The 19,492-nt window shown below is 44.8% G+C and overlaps 1 protein-coding gene and 1 long non-coding RNA gene across 2 annotated transcripts in view; both read right to left on the reverse strand.

The window, feature by feature from the left end:
- LOC130855224 (uncharacterized) overlaps window positions 1-19,492 on the reverse strand; it is a 190,385-nt gene that overhangs the window by 147,141 nt on the left and 23,752 nt on the right. The window lies entirely within an intron of this gene.
- Window positions 1-19,492, reverse strand: part of GABRR1 (gamma-aminobutyric acid type A receptor subunit rho1) — a 41,150-nt gene that overhangs the window by 6,759 nt on the left and 14,899 nt on the right. The window contains exons 2-6 of the mRNA XM_057738439.1: window positions 16,354-16,460; window positions 14,518-14,585; window positions 13,223-13,446; window positions 2,887-2,969; window positions 497-637 (exon numbers count right to left, since the gene is read on the reverse strand). Coding sequence (XP_057594422.1) covers window positions 497-637; window positions 2,887-2,969; window positions 13,223-13,446; window positions 14,518-14,585; window positions 16,354-16,460 — 623 coding nt within the window. The remainder of the gene's footprint in view (window positions 1-496; window positions 638-2,886; window positions 2,970-13,222; window positions 13,447-14,517; window positions 14,586-16,353; window positions 16,461-19,492) is intronic.

Consider the following 19,492-nt stretch of genomic DNA (forward strand, 5'->3'; position numbering starts at 1 on the left):
ACAGGGAACGACCAATGACCAGTAGCTCCTGCACCGTGGCTCACAAGAGGACGGTCACAAGCGGGCCTGTGCAAGTATGGTCGGAGGGGGTTGGTTAAGAGAGCAGCGCTCAAAGGGGCTGAAGCCAATAGAACGTGAGTGGGAGACAATAAACCTGCAATTGGATTCTTTCTTGCCCATAGGAGAGTGGGCTCCAGGAGCCATATCAGGGTGAGATTCCCGCTGCTAAACGGGCAACATGATTGTCTCAAATAGACCTCCCCGCGGGGCTTGTGTCGGAGCCCTTACCAACATTTTCTAGGTTATCACTTCTGATGCTCCGGAGGTATCAAAAAATCACCCCCACCCAACGCTCACCACCCTCTGGACCTGACCTAGGTGTCCCAATCTCTGGTTTCAAATCCAAGTGGCACAGGCTCTGCTCACTTGACGACCAATTCACATGCTTCCCAGAGACAGGGGATGCCCCACTCCTTCTCTCTGCCCCGCCCCCCACCTGTGCTGCTGTAGAAGGCCAGTTTCGTGGTGGTGTGGAACTCCTGGATGAGGAACTGGGAGAGTGAGATCCGCTCATCTGTCTTTAAGGAGTCATTGCCTTTCTTCCAGTACAACATGAGGTCATCTTCCGTGTAGGCATCTGAAAAGACAGAGGCAGCGTCAGATGCCAGGAAAGACGAGCCTGTCTGTGCGGCTCTGTGGGGACTGTAATAAGATCATTTGAATAAACAAACCACAGTCTGAACGAAGCAAAACAAAATCCAAAAAGACAAATGTCATTCTCCTCAGTCTTCCAAAAGTCATCAGGGCAGAGCTCTCAGGCCTCAATGCTTATCATTGCTGTAAAAGTGCTCGCCCCTCAATTCAGCCTTAAACCAGATGAAGTTGCTATTTTCGTAGACCCGAAACTACAATTCGCTCTTTTAAAAAAATTTTTTTTGCAGATTAAATAGCGGAGACATTTCATATGGTTCAACTTTCTAACCCGAGGGTAATTTAGCCCTTTCCTCTTTCAAAGGGTGATGATGCATTACTGATGGCAGAGACCTTTCAACACTCTCAGGTAAGAAGGGCTGCATTCTAGCAAGAAAGGACCCATAAAGAGACTCAGTAGAACGAGTCCCTTCTCTGCAGGCCTCCAGCTGCTCCTGCCCAAGAGAGACTCAAAGCAATTCCCCTGAGAATCACTCTCTCGCGGCCCTTTCCCACCCCGCTTATTTTAGGTGAGCACACCGCCTACCCCAGCTGAGCAGACCTACCTGAGGCCTGGGCAGAACTGGGGTAAAACCCGAAGGGGTTGCCGGTCCAGTCTCCTCGTGTGGAAACCGTTCTTTCTGGGGCTCCCTGCGGCTCTATTTTATTCTGCCTCTCTCCCTTGACCTGTGTGGTGGCTGCTTGCACGTGTCCACTCGGCCAGGCTATAATAAGCCCCCAGTGATTCCGTCTGGCACTAACCCAGGTGCTGCTGGGAAGATGTGTTGTAGCTACAACCAGTTCACTTGAAGTAAAGGAGGGGACCTGGGATGATCTGGGCGGGCCCGGCCCAATCCGTTGAAAGGCCTTAAGAGCGGACCTGAGGCTTCCCCGAGGAAGAAGAAATTCCAGGGTGGGCTCCTGCCCGAGAGTCCCCAGCCTGCCCTTCCCCGGGGCCTGCCCTGCAGGTGCTCGCCAAGCCCTATGCCCCAGGCCCCTGCACCAGCTCTCTCCCCGTGCATCTCCTATGGTTCTGGCCGATAGCGCTGCCTGGGCATCACAGGGAAAGCAAGGTTCTGGAGCCAGTGATCAGTCCTTAGCTCTGTTAGGCTCCTCCTCTGTGTAATGGTGATGAGAGTAACCTTCTCACCGGGAGCTTGGGAGGATTAAAGGACAGAGCAGGCAGGAGGCCACGGTGCAGGAGGCAGTCACGCCCTTGGTCCTGGGGTTTATTCTCCCTGATCCCACTTTGAGGGCCCCACAGAGTTGTCCCTGCGGCCCCTGCTATGTGCAGTGTCCACATCCCTGAGCTCCTTGGCCCTGGATGCCCTGGGTGATGGGAGCCAGAGGACCCCTGATCCATCACCATAGCCCGGGCAGGCTCACCAAGGTGCCCTGTGCCAACGAGAGTCCTCACCAGGACTTTGACACAGGCTGGGACGTGCCAGTGGGTGTGTGCTGGCCTGGGAGGAGTACAGCAATAGGAGTCACGGGGGCCCAGACTGTGCTCATCATAGGAAACGTTTTGGCAGAGGTTGGGGCAGGTGCACAGAGAGCTGGGGATGCCAGCGGCTAGTCCTGGACGCGGCCACAGACTGGCTCTTCCTGGGGCTTGGTGTTTAACTTTCCAGGGCGTGAGTGTGTGTGTGTGTGTGTGTGTGTGTGTGTGTGTGTGTGTGTCCCCAGGTCCCTTAGTTGTACCCGAGCATCTCAACCACCACCTGCACTCCCAGTGGCTGTCCCCTGGGGCAATTGCTGCCAAACTTGTTTTTGCCAGGAAATTCTTTCTTCCGTGGAAATCTTATTCAGAAGAGCAGTAAAACAGATCCAAAAGGAGCTCTCTGGTGGGCTGTGTGTGTGAGTGCCGGGCCGGGGGGCTTGGAAGGAGACCCACATTTATTGAGCCCTCTGCTCCCCCTCCCCAAGCTCTTGCCAACTGGGAAACTCCCAGGTTCCACAGCATCCATTTGAAACCATTGTCATGGGCATTAAAAGGGTCAATTATGGGAACAGAAGGTTTTAGTCCCAAATTTCTTCCTGATTTTCAAACTTACCCGAGACTTAGCTTCTATCTAAACAGTCATTTTAAAAGCATAGTCACGAATTAGGAACACATCCTCCTCCCACTCCTGAGAGTCAGCGGTGTTTAGAATAACTTAAGATCTGTGTGGGGATGTCTGGGCACAGCCTACTCACAGCTCTCAATTTCAAGCGAGCACGTTTGTGTGTCCAGGGGAAACCGGCTGAAGTCCATGTTGCACATGGCAGTCACTGTAACCCTAGAAACAAAAAGACAAAATCCAAGTGTGCAGAGGCTGCAAAATACAAGTGCAAAGTGATAAACAGAAAGCCCTCTACTTCCTCCCAATACAACTGCCTCCTTCTTACAATTCATAAGCAGCGTGTCAGGATTTAGAGAACCAAATAGCTTACATGTGATACCCACATTGGAGTACTCTTCGGCAAACAATGTCTCCAATAACTCCCATCACATTCAAGCATTTTAGAGAAGCAGTGGTCTCAATGGACACAAAATGTGAAATCACAACTCATCTGATACAGTTTCTTAAAAGATACCACAGGAACATATATCGCTCTCCTGTTTCAGATTCTAGTTCTTCTGTTCTTTAATTGATTTTATTGATGTTTGTATCAATAAAATACACTATACAGTGTAGTTGTGTACAGTGTCTTAGAAATAATATCAATGAAGCACTTATGCCAGGTGCCAAATTTGGCCCTTTTTTTCTTAACACTGTTGATATTTCCATATTGATAACAACATCTACTAGTGGATGCAGGTGTCTTTAGTGGATAATTCCATAGAGATCAGAGTAATGGAAAAACACTGGAAGATCTTACTGTATCAACATGCAAGCACTTGCTGGCATCTAATGGTTTTGTTTCAGAGTTTACACAGGAAAGTAGCCTTCTGCATCAAAGAATAAGCAAATACAGGTCATTAGTCATAGAAGGTTCTCCCTCCCAAGTGTGGAATCCCATGGCAGGATATGATTAACTGTCGTTGGCTAGTGAACATACTATTTTTCCTTCAACCACAGAACACTGGCTATGTATAAGTTGTGAAAATTTTTTTTTAACTTTGTATTTTTTTTAAATTTTATTTATTGGCTGCGTTGGGTCTTCGTTGCTGCACACGGGCTTTCTCTAGTTGCCGTGTTTGGGCTTCTTGTTGCAGTGGCTTCTCTTGTTGCGGAGCACGGGCTCTAGGCGCTCGGGCTTTGGTAGTTGCGGCACGTGGGCTCAATAGTTGTGGCTCGAGGGCTCTAGCACGCAGGCTCAGTAGTTGTGGTGCACGGGCTTAGTTGCTCCGAGGCATGTGGGATCTTCCTGGAGCAGAGATTAAACCTGTGTCCCTTTCACTGTCAGGCGGATTCTTAGCAACAGCGCCACCTAGGAAGTCCCTAAGTTGTGAAAATTATCTGCACAATTCATGACCAAAAAGAAAAAAAAATACTTTTAAATGGAAATTTCAAGGGAAAGAGCTTTCTTGAAACCAAATTACCCAAATATTCGCCTTATTTTCCTCATTCCATTTGAGTGTTGGAATGGTTGTGTTCTACGAGGGATTCTGTATTGTTAGCAGCTGGGTGGTCTTATCTCGCATGGAATTACTGATACACAAGAAGTTTTTTTCAGGGAGTGGTCAGACTGGCCCCTTACTTGGACACCTAATGGGTGGCCTCCCATTTCTGTGGGCACATCACCAGCATAACCACACCTGATAGCATCACCAGCAGGAAAGAAACTGGGAACTAAGCTTGGAGACACTTGTGGCAAACTTTGGGGACATGAAATGTCAAATGCAGGCAGTTTTGGCTGTGAACAAAATAGCTCTTCTCTCTGTATCAGTTGGTACAGGAACAGATGCTTCTAGAACCACAGACATCATCAGACTGGTTCTTGGCACCCTGGTTTGATGCTTTTCCACATGCTGCCCACACATTGAACAAGCAGAGTGTGTGGTGTAATCTCATCCATGTTTACTGTTGTTTCCCCCAAGTTCCTTTAAATCGTTTCAGTGGGAGGCTCTTCCCTGGTCTTAGATGAAAACTTGCCGGGTCCTGTGATCTTTCCTGCTTATTCTCATGTAAGAGACAGTCAAAACCCTTAGAAGTAACGAAACACATCTCAATTCAGAAATTAAAAGAATTTTGGTCCGAGATACTAATTAACACTTCAAATTTCATTTGCACTGAGACTTCCGCTCCCCCTCCCCAGCTAAGGCAGAGCTGGCATTTGAGCGGTCAGTGTCTGCCCATCTCTGATCACCTCCTACATGGGTGGAAGTGTTGGGGGGAAAGGGCAGGCCAGTTCTCTGGTGAGGTGGCTTCAAGCTCTCTGGGGCTGCTATGCAGTTGAAGGTAAGACTTTCCTTCCTGGTCCTTCATTCCCACCACTGGGCACCTGCATCCTTCAGCAGCATCTCTCATCCCAGCTCTGGACTCACCCACCGTCCATCCCACACGCACTGAAATATTCCCAACAACTCTGGGAGTGCAGACCAACCCCACCTGGCTCTGCCCCTCGGTGGTTAGACAGCTCTTCTCTCATCCTCTAACTGCAGTGTCCCCCAGCTGTAGGCACACATGCTCCAAGGTCTCCAAGTGTCCCATGCAGGCCTGCTCGTGGCACGCCCACCGCTCTCTCCCAAGAAAAATGTCTTCCTCCCACAATCACTGACTCTCATATCTTGAAGTTGACTGGGAATTAGTTTTTCAATCTACCTAGTGTGATGGAGCATCTCATTTGTGAATTTCACTTGTTATGGTCTCTTGATGCCTAGGAAACTTCGATTTCACCATCCTATGACCTGTTGCTCCCTGCCTCTCCCCCCCCCCCATCCCGCCCCACCCCCACTATTTGGTGTCCCTACCTCTATCTGCATCTAATCATTTGGTTCCTTTAGGTCTCCTCCACCAAACTGCATTTGCGCTAAGGGTAGTGACTTTATCTTTTTTTTTTTTTAAAGATATTGAGACTATAATGAACAGTTATATTCCAACAAATTAGATAATCTAGAAAAATTATTAAACTACTAGAAATATACAATCTACCAAGACTGAACAACAAAGAAATAGAAAAATCTGAACAAAACAATAAATTGTAAGGAGATTGAGCAATAATCAAAACCTTACAACCAATTAAAGCCCAGGACTAGATGGCTGCATGAGTGAATTCCACCAAATAGAGAAGAATTATGCCAATCCTTCTCAAACAAATCCAAAACATTGAAGAGGACTGAACACTTCCAAACTCATTTAGGAGGCAAGTGTTATGGTCATACCAAAGCCAGAGAAGAGTGTTACGGGAAAAGAAAATACAAACCAATATCCCTGATGAACATACATGCAAAAATCATCAATAAAGTTCTAACAAAACAAATTCAATGGCACATTGAAATGATTATACACTATTATCAAATTGAATTTATCCTTGTGATAAAATAATTGTTTGCTATATGAAAATTAATAAATGTGATACACCACATTAACAGAGTTAATTATAAAAGCCACATGATTATCTAAGTAGATGTAGAAAAATCATGGACAAAATTTAACATCATTTCATGATAAAAATCTCTAAACAAATTAGGTAAAGATACAATGCACCCCAACATAACAAAAACTATATAGACAAGCAAACAGCTAACATCATACACAATAGTAAAAAGCTGAAACTTTTCCTTTATATCAGGAACAGGATAAGGGTGCCTACTCTCACCAACTCTACAAAACTTAATATTTACTAGAAGTCCTAGCCACAGTAATTAGACAAGAAAAAGAAAGGAAATTCAAACCAGAAAGGAAGAATTGAAATTCGTGCTATAGATTATATCATCTTATATATATATAACTCTACAGACTCCACAAAAAACTATTAGAGGTAATAAATTCAGAAAAGTTGCAGGATACAAAATCAGTATACAAAAATAAGTTGCATTTCTATACCCTAACAATGAATTATCCAAAAAAGAAATGAATACAATATCATTAAAATAGCATCAAAAAGAATAAAATGATTAGGAATAAATTTAACCAATGAGGTAAAATCTTGTACACTAAAAAGAGTAAGATACCAATAAAAGAAATTGAAGCAGGTACAAATAAATTGAAAGGTTGCCTGTGTTCATGGATTGGAAGAATTGATGTCATTAGTGTTCATACTATCCAAAGTGATCTACAGATACAATGTAATCCCTATCAAGAGTCCAATGGCATTTTTTCACAGAAATAGGAACAAAAATTCTAAATTTTTTTTTATTCTTAAATGATGACATTGATTCTTATTAAGTATACAAGTATTATTTGCTCTTGAAAATTGTCAAGTGTTTATTCCCGTACAGAAATTAAGTTACTTAGAAATAAAAGATCTTTGTAAACAAACCCTCCACACATTAGCTTACTTGGGGTATGCCATCTGTTTCTTTTTTTCTTTTTTCTTTCTTTTTTATTACTTATCTTCTGCCATCTGTTTCTTGGAATCCTAACTGATATATCTTCTTTGTTCATGAAACAAAAGATTGCTGATTATTTTTAACATTCTGCATTGTTTTTTTCTGGTATAACTTTTTAGGAGCCCTTCTAGCCACATCCAGGTAGGAAAAACTACTCTTTCCTTTGTTGTTTTCTTGTTTCTTATATGTACCCATCACAGCACTTATGATACTTTATTGCATCTTGGTGCTAAAGTATCAATAATCTTTATTAGACTATGTCCTTGAGGAGATGGCTTATGTCTTATTTCTCTCGGTATCTGAAACACCCACCAAGTACAATGCTGACCTCTTAGTGGCCACTTAATCATCAAATTTTAAAAGTTATTTATTTATTTATTTGGCTGTGTTGGGTTTTAGTTGCAGCATGCGGTATCTTCATTGTGGTGCATGGGCTTCTCTCTAGTTGTGGTGTGCAGGCTAAGTAGTTGCAGAGCACAGGCTCTGTAGTTGTGGCACATGGGCTCCAGAGTGCATGGGCTCAGTAGTTGTGGCGTAAAGGCTTAGTTGCCCCATGGCATGTGGGATCTTAGTTCCCCAACCAGGGATCAAACCCATGACCCTGCATTGGAAGGCAGATTCTTTTTTTTTTTTTTTCAAATAACTCATTTGGTTTCTTTCTTTCTTTCTTTCTTTCTTTCTTTCTTTCTTTCTTTCTTTCTTTCTTTCTTTCTTTTAGTATTGGTATTTCTTAAGTGCTTTTGAAAGCATTTTTTTTTTTTAAGAACTTTTATTGAGATACAGTTAACAGACAATAAACGGCATATATTCAGAGTGTACAATTTGGTATCCCAATCTCCGAATTCATTCCCCTCCACCCTCCCCGCTTTCCCCACTTGGTATCCATGTGTTTGTTCTCTACACCTGTGTCTCTATTTCTGCCTTGCATTTCCTCTTTCATAGTTGTTAGCATTTGCCTTATGTATTGAGGTGCTCCTGTATTGGGTGCATATATATTTATAATTGTTATCTCCTCTTCTTGGATGGATCCCTTGATCTTTATGTAATATCCTTTCTTGTCTCTTGTAACATTTTTATTTTAAAGTCTATTTTATCTGATATGAGTATTGCTACTCCAGCTTTCTTTTGATTTTCATTTGCATAGAATATCTTTTTCCATCCCCTCACTTTCCATCTGTATGTGTGCCTAGGTCTGAAGTGGGTCTCTTCAAGACAGCATATATATGGGTCTTGTTTTTGTATCTATTCAGCCAGTCTGTGTCTTCTGGTTGGTGCATTTAGTCCATTTACATTCAAGGTAATTATCAATATGTACGTTCCTATTACCATTTTCTTAATGGTTTTGTTTTTGTTCTTGTAGTTCCTTCTCTTCTCTTATGCTTCCCACTTAGAGAAGTTCCTTTAGCATTTGTTGTAGGGCTGGTTTGGTGGTGTTGAATTCTCTTAGCTGTTGCTTGTCTGTAAAGCTTTTGATTTCTCCGTCGAATCTGAATGAGATCCTTTTTGGGTAGAGTATTCTTGGTTGTAGGTTCTTCCCTTTCATCACTTGAAATATATCATGCTACTCCTTTCTGGCTTGCAGAGTTTCTGCTGAGAAATCAGCTGTTACCCTTATGGGAGTTCCCTTGTATGTTATTTGTCGTTTTTCCCTTGTTGCTTTTAATAACATTTCTCTGTCTTTAATTTTTGTCAGCTTGACTACTATATATCTTGGCGTATTTCTCCTTGGATTTATCCTGCCTGGGACTGTCTGTGCTTCCTGGACTTGGGTAGCTATTTCCTTTCCCATGTTAGGGAAGTTTTCAACTATAATCTCTTCCAGTATTTTCTCAGGTCCTTTCTCTCTCTCTTCTCCTTCTGGGACCCCTATAATGCGAATGTTGGTGCGTTTAACATTGTCCCAGAGGTATCTTAGGCTGTCTTCAGTTCTTTTCATTCTTTTTTCTTTATTCTTTTCTGCATCAGTGATGATCACCATTCTGTCTTCCAGGTCACTTATTCGCCCTTCTGCCTCGGTTAATCTGCTGTTGGTTCCTTCTAGTGTATTTTTCATTTCCGTTATTGTGTTGCATATCTCTGTTTGTTTGCTCTTTAATTCTTCTAGGTCTTTGGTAAACTTTTCGATCTTTGCATCCAGTCTGTTTTCAAAGTCCTGGATCATCTTCACTATCATTATTCTGAATTCTTTTTCTGGAAGGGTGCCTATCTCCTCTTCATTTAGTTGTTTTTCTGGGGCTTTATCCTGTCCCTTCATCTGGTACAAAGTCCTCTGCTTTTTCATTTTCTCTATCTTTCTGTGGCTGTGGTTTTCAGTTCCACAAGATGAAATACTGCTGATACTGCTTGATCCTGCTGTCTGCCCTCTTGTGGAGGAAGCTATCTGGGAGCCTCCTGTGTGCTTCCTGATGGTGGGTAGGGCTGGGTGGGCAGAATTCAGTAAAGCTTTAATCCGATTTGGTGGGCAGAGCTTTAATCTGCTTGTCTGCCAACGTAGGGCTGTGTTCACACCTTGTTGGTTGTTTGGCCTGAGGCCACCTAGTGCTGGAGCCCACAGGCTCTTTGGTGGGGCTAATGGTGGACTCTGGGAGGGCTCACACCAATAAGCACTTCCCAAAACCCTTGCTTCCAGTGCCCCTGTCCCCTCGGTGAGCCACAGCTGCCCCCCACCTCTGCAGGCAACCCTCCAACAGCAGCAGGTAGGTCTGGTTCAGTCTCCTATGGGGTCACTGCTCCTTCCCCCTGGGTCCTGGTGAGCACATATTTTTGTGTGCCCTCCAAGAGTGGAGTCTCTGCCTCCACCAGTCTCGTGGAGGTCCTGCAATCAAATCCTGATGGCTTTCAGGGTCCGACTCTCTGGGGATTCCTCCTCCTGCCGCTGGACTCCCAGGTTGGGAAGCCTGAAGTGTGGCTCAGAACCTCACCCTAGTGGGTGGACTTCTGCAGCATAACTGTTCCCCAGTCTGTGAGTCACCCACCCAGCATTTATGGAGTTTGATTTTAATGCGATTGCGCCCCTCCTACCGTCTCATTGCGGCTTCTCCTTTGCCTCTGGATGCGGGGTGTCTTTTTTTTTTTGGTGAGTTCCAGTGTCTTTCTGTAGATGATTGTTCAGCAGTTAGTTGTAATTCTGGTGCTCTTGCAAGAGGGAGTGAGCATACGTCCTCAGTAGTGACTTTATCTTATTCATCTTTATGTCCCCAGAGCTTAAGACAGGACCCAGCAGGTTTTCATCTGCATAGCTCTGGAAACCACCCTTCACACAAACGCATTCTGTTGACTGCATCAGTGAGTGTGGATGAGGTGGAGGACTGCATATTAGTACATGATTTAGTGTCAACCTGCTGTTGACAGAGGTGATGGTACCGAGCTACTCCACGTTTTTCCCAAAATAAGTCTCAAAGTAGTAGTTCTCAGTAACTTCTGCCTTTTTTCTCTCTCTCTCAAACAAACCCATGATTTTATTTGCAATGAAAAATCAAAGCATATATTTTTAGGCACTAGGAGGCTCACTGACAATTTTGATTCTGAACAGACAGAGGTTTTCTCCCTTCTGCCTCTGGGGTCATGTCCATTAGTGCTGGACCAGACCTCCACCAGCTCATGAGAGCTGACTGCTAGACCTTCAGAATTTCTCATGCTGCGAACATAGCCATTATTAAAAATTAAATTTTATCAACTTAAAATTAAAATTACATTAAAAACAAAAGTAAAAAATACGCAGAATTCATCACTTCCTAATTATTTACTATACTTTCCTATTATCTATACTCCTGAAGTTACCTTCATCTATAATACATTTACATGGTGGAAATCCTAGGTAATGGTGTGCACATCTTTCCCAACTCTGCTTGAAATCATCCATGATGGGAGTATTTACACTACAGAAATCAGCAAATGCCACAAAGGGCTTGATTTATTGCTCTGTTGATTGGACTTAAGAAAGAAGATTAAACCTAAAAGTGTGTTGTGTCTTTTGCCACTACACGTAAATAATTCAAAAAATTGAGGAAATATTCTTCCAATATTTGAAAGCTATTATCCAATTCAGCAAAGAAGTTGCTATGTCTTTGATGAATAAGTGAAGTTCCTTCATGGTTCTTTGTTGTTTCATTTCTGTCTTATTAACATAAATGAAAATATCAACCAGCACCTTACTAGATCTACACTCATTTGTCAATCATGTAAGCAAGTAAATGCTTGCAAACATTTACTCAGTCTAATGTGGTAGAACTATTCTTGGTGGTAAAATAAAAAAATAATAGTGGGTTATATGTCATTTATATCTCAAGAAGTCTGGAAAAAAGATAACAGTGGGATTTTACAAGAAATAGCAAATCATGTGGAAGTGTATGGAATTTATAATAAAAAGCGTTATATATATATTTTTTTGTAAATCATGTACTGTACATCCTTCGTATCAGTAATATTTATAATACTCTGATGTATGCATACTTTTCCTCCAGACAACCAGTTGTTAAACTAGCACACCCACGGTCACATGCCTTATGGTCTAGTCCTCTGCATCCCTGGTGGTGATGTCAGATTGTATTATTTCATTGGTGGTTTTTGAGCTTAAGATACCTGGGCTGCTGCCTCAAATGTGAGGACTCCTGGGAGAACCAGCCCAACATGGCTTGCGGAAGGGGCTGCACACACTTGAGCCACCTGGGTACTCCTGTAGGAGGAGGCATTTCAGGCCATGCAGAAGAAAACCCCAGAGCCCTGCTCTGAGTCTGATATCTAACTGCTTAGATTCCAAGCCAGGATAAATAATGGAGGATTATTATAAATATTCCTTTGGGGGATGGGGACAGAAATTTAGCTTCGCCATTGCCATCTCTGACTCAAAGACACACTACATCCGTGCAGACACCCCCTACTTAGACACTGGTGTGTGGATTCAGCTTTACCAAAACAAAGTCTGTAAAGCTGAAATGCACTATCAGCACAGCACAGAGGAGTCAGTCTCAGCCAGGAGCGGAGCTGCTTCTCTGTGAAGGCCTGCAGCTCATCTTCACACCCGCCCCAGGGGAGGCGGGCACCACAGGTTTCTAAGGTGGGCATATAGGGAAAGCCCCACTGTGCTGTCTGTGCTTGAGGAAAGCTTCTCCAGGTCAGGGCTTGATGATCAGTGAAACATTTCTAAGGCTACTGCACAGCACAGGGAATATAGCCAATATTTTATAATTACTGTAAATGGAGTACAGTCTATAAAAATATTGAATCACTATCTTGTACACCTGAAACTAATATAATATTGTAAATCAACTACAAAATAAATAAGTAAATAAATAAAAGAAACATTTCTAAGGTATCTAAGCTCATGAGAAGACTTTGTTCTGTATGTTTTCAAAGTGATGCTCAAAGTATCATTTAAAATCATCAAGTGGCCCAGGGATCCCATAGTTTCTCAAGGAGGACACAGGTGAGGAGGGACAAAAGACATGCCTGAGCTGGCCAGGTAAGGTAAACAAATTTTTTTCTAAACCAAAATTCCAAATTGGAAATTGGGAATCGGAGAGGTGGAGGGGAGGGAGGCAGGTCTTTGAGAAGAATACATTATCTACTTCTCTGACTCCTACTAGAGAAATAAAACTTTCATTAAACGTTTGAAATTGAACTTGAGCAGAGCATAAATCATAAGCATCAGCGTGAGAAATTTCCCCAAGGGTATTTTCAAGGCAAAATAATTCTTGAAAATGTTGACTCATGTGTAGAGTCTGGTTCTCTCGATGTTGAAAAGTCGGCAGCTCCTGAAAAATTAGAAGCTAAGCTGTTCAAAGCCAAAAAGCAGAACTCCCCCGGTGGTCCACGGTTAGGACTCCCCGCTTCACTGCAGGGGACAAGGGTTCGATTCCTGATCAGGGAACTAAGATCCTGCAAGCCACACAGTGGTGCGGCCAAGGGAAAAAGAAAAAGAGAGAAAAAAAAAAAAACTGCTGTGGTGGGACCAGTGATGCTCTTGGTTGACAAAAGTTTGCCCTTCCTCCCAGGTTTCAAGGGTAAGATGACTCTGCAGGTAGGAGGCCCAGAAGGAGGCCAGGGAGGGCTCACCTGAGGCTGTAGAGCACTTTGCCGTCCGGCTGGACCCGCAGCATCACATTGTCTGTGGTGGTGTCGTGGATGAAGGAGCGCTTGGAGTGCACGAAGAACATGTCGGGGACCCAGATCTTCTTCACCAGCCGGCCGTCAAACGTCATGCTGAGGTTGTTGGTGCTCGGGAAGGACAGCCTCTCGTCCTTCCAGTAGTGCCTCAGGTAGAGGGTCATCGTGAAGTCCTGGGGGGCCGAGGGCAGAGAGGGGGACCCCACACACTGAATAGCTGGGTGATAGCAGGGCATCCTGCACCGCATCACCTGGCTGGGGTGTGAAGGGAGCCCTGGGAGGCCTTGCTTCTTAGTCCGCGGGGGTTGCGGCTGCAGGAGGGAAAGAGCCCTGCAGGGGGCGCTCTGCAAGAGGCTCTACCGAGGGGGAGCCTGAGCCGCGTCCCAGCCCCTGGCACGCGCCTCCACTCGGAGAAGGCTGCTACCAGCAGCCCTGGGACCCGCAGCCTGAGGGCTCCCAGCCCCCACACAGGGCCAGTCACAAGAACCAGACAGTTCATGCCTCTGGAAGCAGCCTTCAGCCAGGGAGCCGGGTGGGAGAGGGGTGGGGCGGATTAGTAACCCAGCTCCCTGGCCCCTCAGCTGCGACAACCCTAAGGTGAGCTCTGTGCTGACTTCCCGGGGTACCCCCATGGGACCTAGTCGCCCATGGATCCGGTTTGATGGCTCAGCCCTTCCCCCGTCTTACCTCCGCCCTCCCCCTTCTTGTGTTTCCTGGGGTTATCTCCCAATAAACTATTTGTGCCGGAATGCTAGTCTGAGATCTGCTTCTTCTGAACTAAGACAAGGCCCTAAAAAGTCCTGTAAGTCAAGGAGTTGTAGAATGTTCTATTTTTTATCCATGTTCTATTTTTTATCTATACCCACTTTAAAAAAAAAAAGGAAACTTGGTGTTTCTGCACTTTCACAGCCAGACACAAGAATCCACAGTAGTAGCATGTGTGTGGCTCCTTGGACCCTGCTGCTTATGTTGGAGAACCTTTGCCCAGAGAACACATCCCTGTGGCAAGAGCCTAGACGCTGGAACAGGGAAGACCATGTCTGTCATCTGGCTGTGTTTCATCCCACTTGCGTTGCTTTGAGCAAGTGTCTCAACCTCCCTGAGCCATCCGTAAAACGAGTGTGGGAATTCCCACCACCAGTGAAGTTGTGAGCCCAGGTGAATTCAGGTGTGAGGAGCTCCTGGCCCAGCACAGGCCCCATGGGAATCCCCCTGTCTGCAGCTGTGGTTAGAGAAGCACTTACCATGTCGACCTCTGAGATGCTATCCAAGCTCTCCACCTGCACGTCCACACCAACAGGAATGGCAGGACCTGGGGACAGGGCATGGCAAGAGCATTTACTCTTTTTTTTTAATTAATTAATTAATTTTTATTTATTGGCTGCATTGGGTCTTTGTTGCTGCACACGGGCTCTAGGCATGCGGGCTTCAGTAGTTGTGGCACGTGGGCTCAATAGTTGTGACTCGCGGGCTCTGGCGCGCAGGCTCAGTAGTTGTGGTGCACAGGCTCAGTTGCTCTGCAGCATGTGGGATCTTCCCTGACCAGGGCTCGAACCCATGTCCCATGCGTTGGCAGGTGGATTCTTAACCACTGTGCTATCAGGGAAGCCTGGAGCATTTACTCTTTTCACTTGAGCTTTGGCTGTGAATGAGACAGGCATAAGGAGCATTTCTCTTAGAACCTCCATGTCTTGTCAGGTTTAGAGGTTTGGTGTCCCACATGCCAGGCTGAAGTCAAACCAGAGATAAAAGGGTAGAGTCATGGGCTGGCTCCCTGAAATACTCCAACTAAGGTGAAAAAAAAAATTTGTTTTTGGTTTGACTCATCCAGGTCATTCTGAAACAATGAGATTAATACAAAGCATCTGTTTTTGGTTACACATGCTCATCTAAAGGGACGATGAAGACCTAGGTCAAAGTCGGGTCCCATCTAAGGAGTTACTCCTTAACATGAGGTCACGTATTTTACTTTTTTATATTTACCTCCTGATTTTGCACCTTCTTTCATCTTGGAAGCCAACGTCTCTGGCCATGAGAAAGGCATTTCTTGGTAAATCAGCACCCAAAGTTGTATTCAAAACATTAACCAAGGCCACAGATCTGCATCTTTTGCTACGTGATGGAGTAGCTTCCATGGGGGATATGATACACTGGGATGGATATGAAAGCATTAGATTGAGGGGGTGGACATTTCTAGGCCACAAACACTTAATGTTCATAAAGAGAAAGAAAGTATCATAAGGGAAGTGGATTGCGGCCTCTTTTCCTCCCTGCTTTCAGGCACATAGGGCAGGCATGGAGCACACCTGGATCATCACAGAGCAAAAAGGTGGGTTTGGATCCAACAGCAGCCAATGATGGACTAGATAGAGATTCCCTTCTAGAACCTGTTTCTTCTTCAGGCAAAGGTGACGGGAAGAACTAAAAGGCATGAGAATGATTTCCGAAATAATTTTTTTTTTCCTAGGGGGAAAAAAATACCCCATAAGGATGAAAACCTGATTTGACACTAAGCAAGCTGAAATCTGGCAGCTGCAGGCTAAGCTTCAGAAGGCCTTGACATCCCTTGGCACTAAATCATTATTTTCTCAAACTATTTTCATTTAATTAAACCCAGAAGACCACACTCTGCCCCTGGATACGGACCCAGAGTTCTGTCTGCCAGCTCCCAGGTGAGAACAAGGTTAGTCCAAGATCGTTCTTTCTGAGCATTTTCAGGAGGCAGCTCTGGGCTGCAGCTGCCCCATCTTCCCCTGGTTGTCCCCGCAACCAGCCACTGGCCTCCCCAGTGCTGAGCCATCCTTGTCAGCAGCAGCGGCCTGAGGACAGCGCGGCTGGCCTGGCCTGGCCACCAACCAGCAGGCGCCTCCCAAGAATTCGTTCAGCAGAGCCCAGGACGGGCCGGCCGGGGCAGGTGCTCACATGACGCTGTGGGCTCAGGGGCCTTGACCACCAAGCACAACCGAGGCGGACCTGATTCGGCGGGGGAACGCTGGGTGGTCCCTTGGCTTGATTTCTGCCCACGGACAGACAGAAGGCCTGTAGAAAGAAGACAAGTGCCAAGAGCGCGTGTTTCATACCTCCAAAGCCAGGCCGCATGCTGAAGTCGTGGTCCTCTACCCTCAGGAGCTGTTCTGATCGTGTCGGTGGCGATTTGGTGATGTCAGGGCTGCGTTTATGAATTGGGCTGCAGAGGGGGAGAAAACAGGTTGATCGCATATCCTAATTAAGCCAGATAAAACCCATTTGCATTCAGACTTGATCTTGACAAGTTTGATGGGTTGTGTTATTTCTTGTTTAAAGCTGCTGAAAATCCTCTCTTTCTTTCTCCAGCTTCCTGGATAAATGAACTGACCCAAAAGGTCTAAGACAGGGTTTAGAAGTGTGACCGAGGAGCTTTAAAAATACCAGTATCCAGGCCCCATCTCAGAGGTGCTGATTAGGGTGGTCTGGGAATAGGGTCTGGACATTGGTGTTTTCAAAAGCTTCCCAGATGATTTTAATGTCTAACCAAGGCTGAAAACTGCCAGTCCCGGGCTTACTAATAAGTCTAAATTCCCCCAAAGCTCCTCAGCCACTTTGGGCAGGTTGGAGCTGGAGGGGAGAGGCGGTGGGTGTGGGCTGAGCCCAGCTCCCTTGGACTCTGCTGGCCTGTCTTGTGGAGGGAAGACAGACTTGCCCTTGGGTCAAATGCCAATCACTGGCTCCCCAAGAAGCAGTTTCTTGTGCTTCTACTTTTGAATCGCATCTAGGCCTGTTTTAATTTATTTTCACTTTTTTCTAAATAAGCAATATATTTTCAGGGTTTGACAATTTTTAAAAAAAGAAATAGAGTGAAAAGTTGGCCTCTTATCTCTGCCTCCACCCATCCCATTCTCCCACCCACTGGTACTTCTCTTATTGGTCTCTGGTCTATCTTGTAGGTACAAGTAAATAGAAATATATATTCTTAGATCTCCTATTTTTTCCAGTTTTATTAATATATAATTAACATGTAACATCTTAGTCTTAGATGTACATGTATGATGATCTGATACACACATATTTTGTGGTAAAATTATTACCACAATAAATCTAGTTAACATCATCCTCTCACATAGTCACAAATTTTTTTTTTCCTTGTGATGAGAAACTTTAAGAGCTACTCTCTTAGTAGCTTTCAAATATACAATACAGTATTGCTATGTCACCATGCTGTACATTACATCCTCAGAACTTATTTATCTTATAACTGGAAGCTTGTACCTTTTGACCGTCTTCACCCATTTCACCCACCCCACACCCCCCCACCTCTGGCAACCACCTGTCTGTTCTCTGTGTCTACGAGTTCATTTTTTCAGTTTCCACGTAGAAGTGAGATCGCACAGTATTTGTCATCCATGTTGTCGCAAAGGATCTCCTATTTTTATACACAGTTAACATATTATAAAAACTCCTATTTTTTCTTTCTTTCTTTACTTATTTATAACTTGGATTTTTTTGCATATCAAAGTATCCCAAGCCTCGTATTCTTTTTCACACTGCATAGTGTTCCATTGCACAGATGCACCATCTCTCACGTGCTCAGTCCTCTATTGATGGACATGTGAGGTGCTTCCAGTCTTTTGCTGTTACTATCAGTGCTTCAGGGGCCTTGCACAGCTTTCATTTACCCATCAGCATCATCTCTAGAACCCACAGAAACAATAAACTACCCTCCTAGCTCCTCCTTGTCTCACCTCCAGCGTGTGTGCTCTCCTGGGTAACACACACACACACTTCTATGCTTACTGTGAAAATTAAAAATATGTCAATTATATCTCAATAAAAGTTCTTAAAATTTTCTTTTTAAAATGAAATAAAATAAATAGAGAAAATTAAAAATAAAGGCACCCTAAAGAGTCTAGGTACTCCGATCATCAACAGAACACCCCTCACTCTCCAGATTTGCTTCAAATCTAACCAGAATAAAGTGTGAAAGAAAAAAAAAACTATGAAGTTATTAATTTAGCTTTTTGATGAGCATTTTCACAGGACCCACAGGAGAAGGGATTGGAGGATTAATTACTCAGAAGGCCTGATTTGAAAAGGTCTGACCTAAACTACCTCCCCAACTGAAACTGATGGCATTCTTACCCTGGATCTAGCATGAGGCTGTCAGTACGGAGACACATTGCCAGGTGGACTGTATCGCTTGGGCATCCTTGCCCTCGGGCTTAAGGATTCAGCCAAATGGGCACTGGCAGGAGATGAGAGATGAAGTGTTTGCTGCTCCTCTCTCTGCTTTGATGCCAGGGACTAGCAATGTCTGCATTGCTCTGTGATTACAGATAATCACAATGTCTTCAATAAGCTCCAATAACACAGTTTCTCCTTCAGGCCTGTGGGTAGTCCCGGCTTCCTGCTGTTCCTAGTGTTTGGGGGGCATCCGCCTGCCTGGTCACTTCCCTGAACTCTGCCACGGCTCTGCGAGCAGTCCCTTTATTCGATTATTGGTTGAGCCCTTTGGAGTGCAGTGCTGTTTTCTGCCGGAACCCGACGAGCTCAGGGCTAATGCATAGGGATTATATCATCCGTGGCAAAGTGGAGCAGGGCCAGGTGTGCGCTCTGCAGGAGCGGGTCCCAGGGGTGGGGAAGGGCTAGGACTGGGGGGAGGGCTCCCCTTCTGGCTATAGGTCATCATGACGGATGGCCAGCAGGGGCAGCACGAGGCCACAGGCCACCAAGGGCAGAGTCTCTTCATCTTCAGCACTTTGCTCAGTGCTGGGCCCCCGTGGACTCCCAGCACATGTTAGTAAATGAAGGAAGGCATTAGTCCGCTTGGATGAGCGCCAAAAAAGAGAGGCAGGAGGGGTGGAGGCGGGGGTAGGAATGAAAATCAAAGGTCCCAGCCTTACTGTGGCTTTGGGCCAGCCTGAAACAGAGCTAGAGAACTGGACACCAGCTGAAGGGAGGTTTGTCAAATTCTGAGATGTCATTGCTTTGCCATCATGAAGCTTAGATTCTAGCTTAAGGAAAAAAAAGGATAAATAGGATGCTTAAAGTCTTTTTTTTTTTTTTTTTTTTTTTTTGGCCACACTGCATGGCTTGCGGGATCTTAGTTCCCTGGCCAGGGATCAAACCTGGGCCCCAGCAGTGAAAGCATCAAGTCTTAACCCCCTTAAAGCCTTTTTTTTTATTGTTGTTTAATATTTTAAAATAACTTTTTTTCTGTTTACATGTCCATGTTAAAACTTTTTG

This window comes from Hippopotamus amphibius, chromosome 6, assembly GCF_030028045.1.
Source record: "Hippopotamus amphibius kiboko isolate mHipAmp2 chromosome 6, mHipAmp2.hap2, whole genome shotgun sequence".
NCBI lineage: Eukaryota > Metazoa > Chordata > Mammalia > Artiodactyla > Hippopotamidae > Hippopotamus > Hippopotamus amphibius.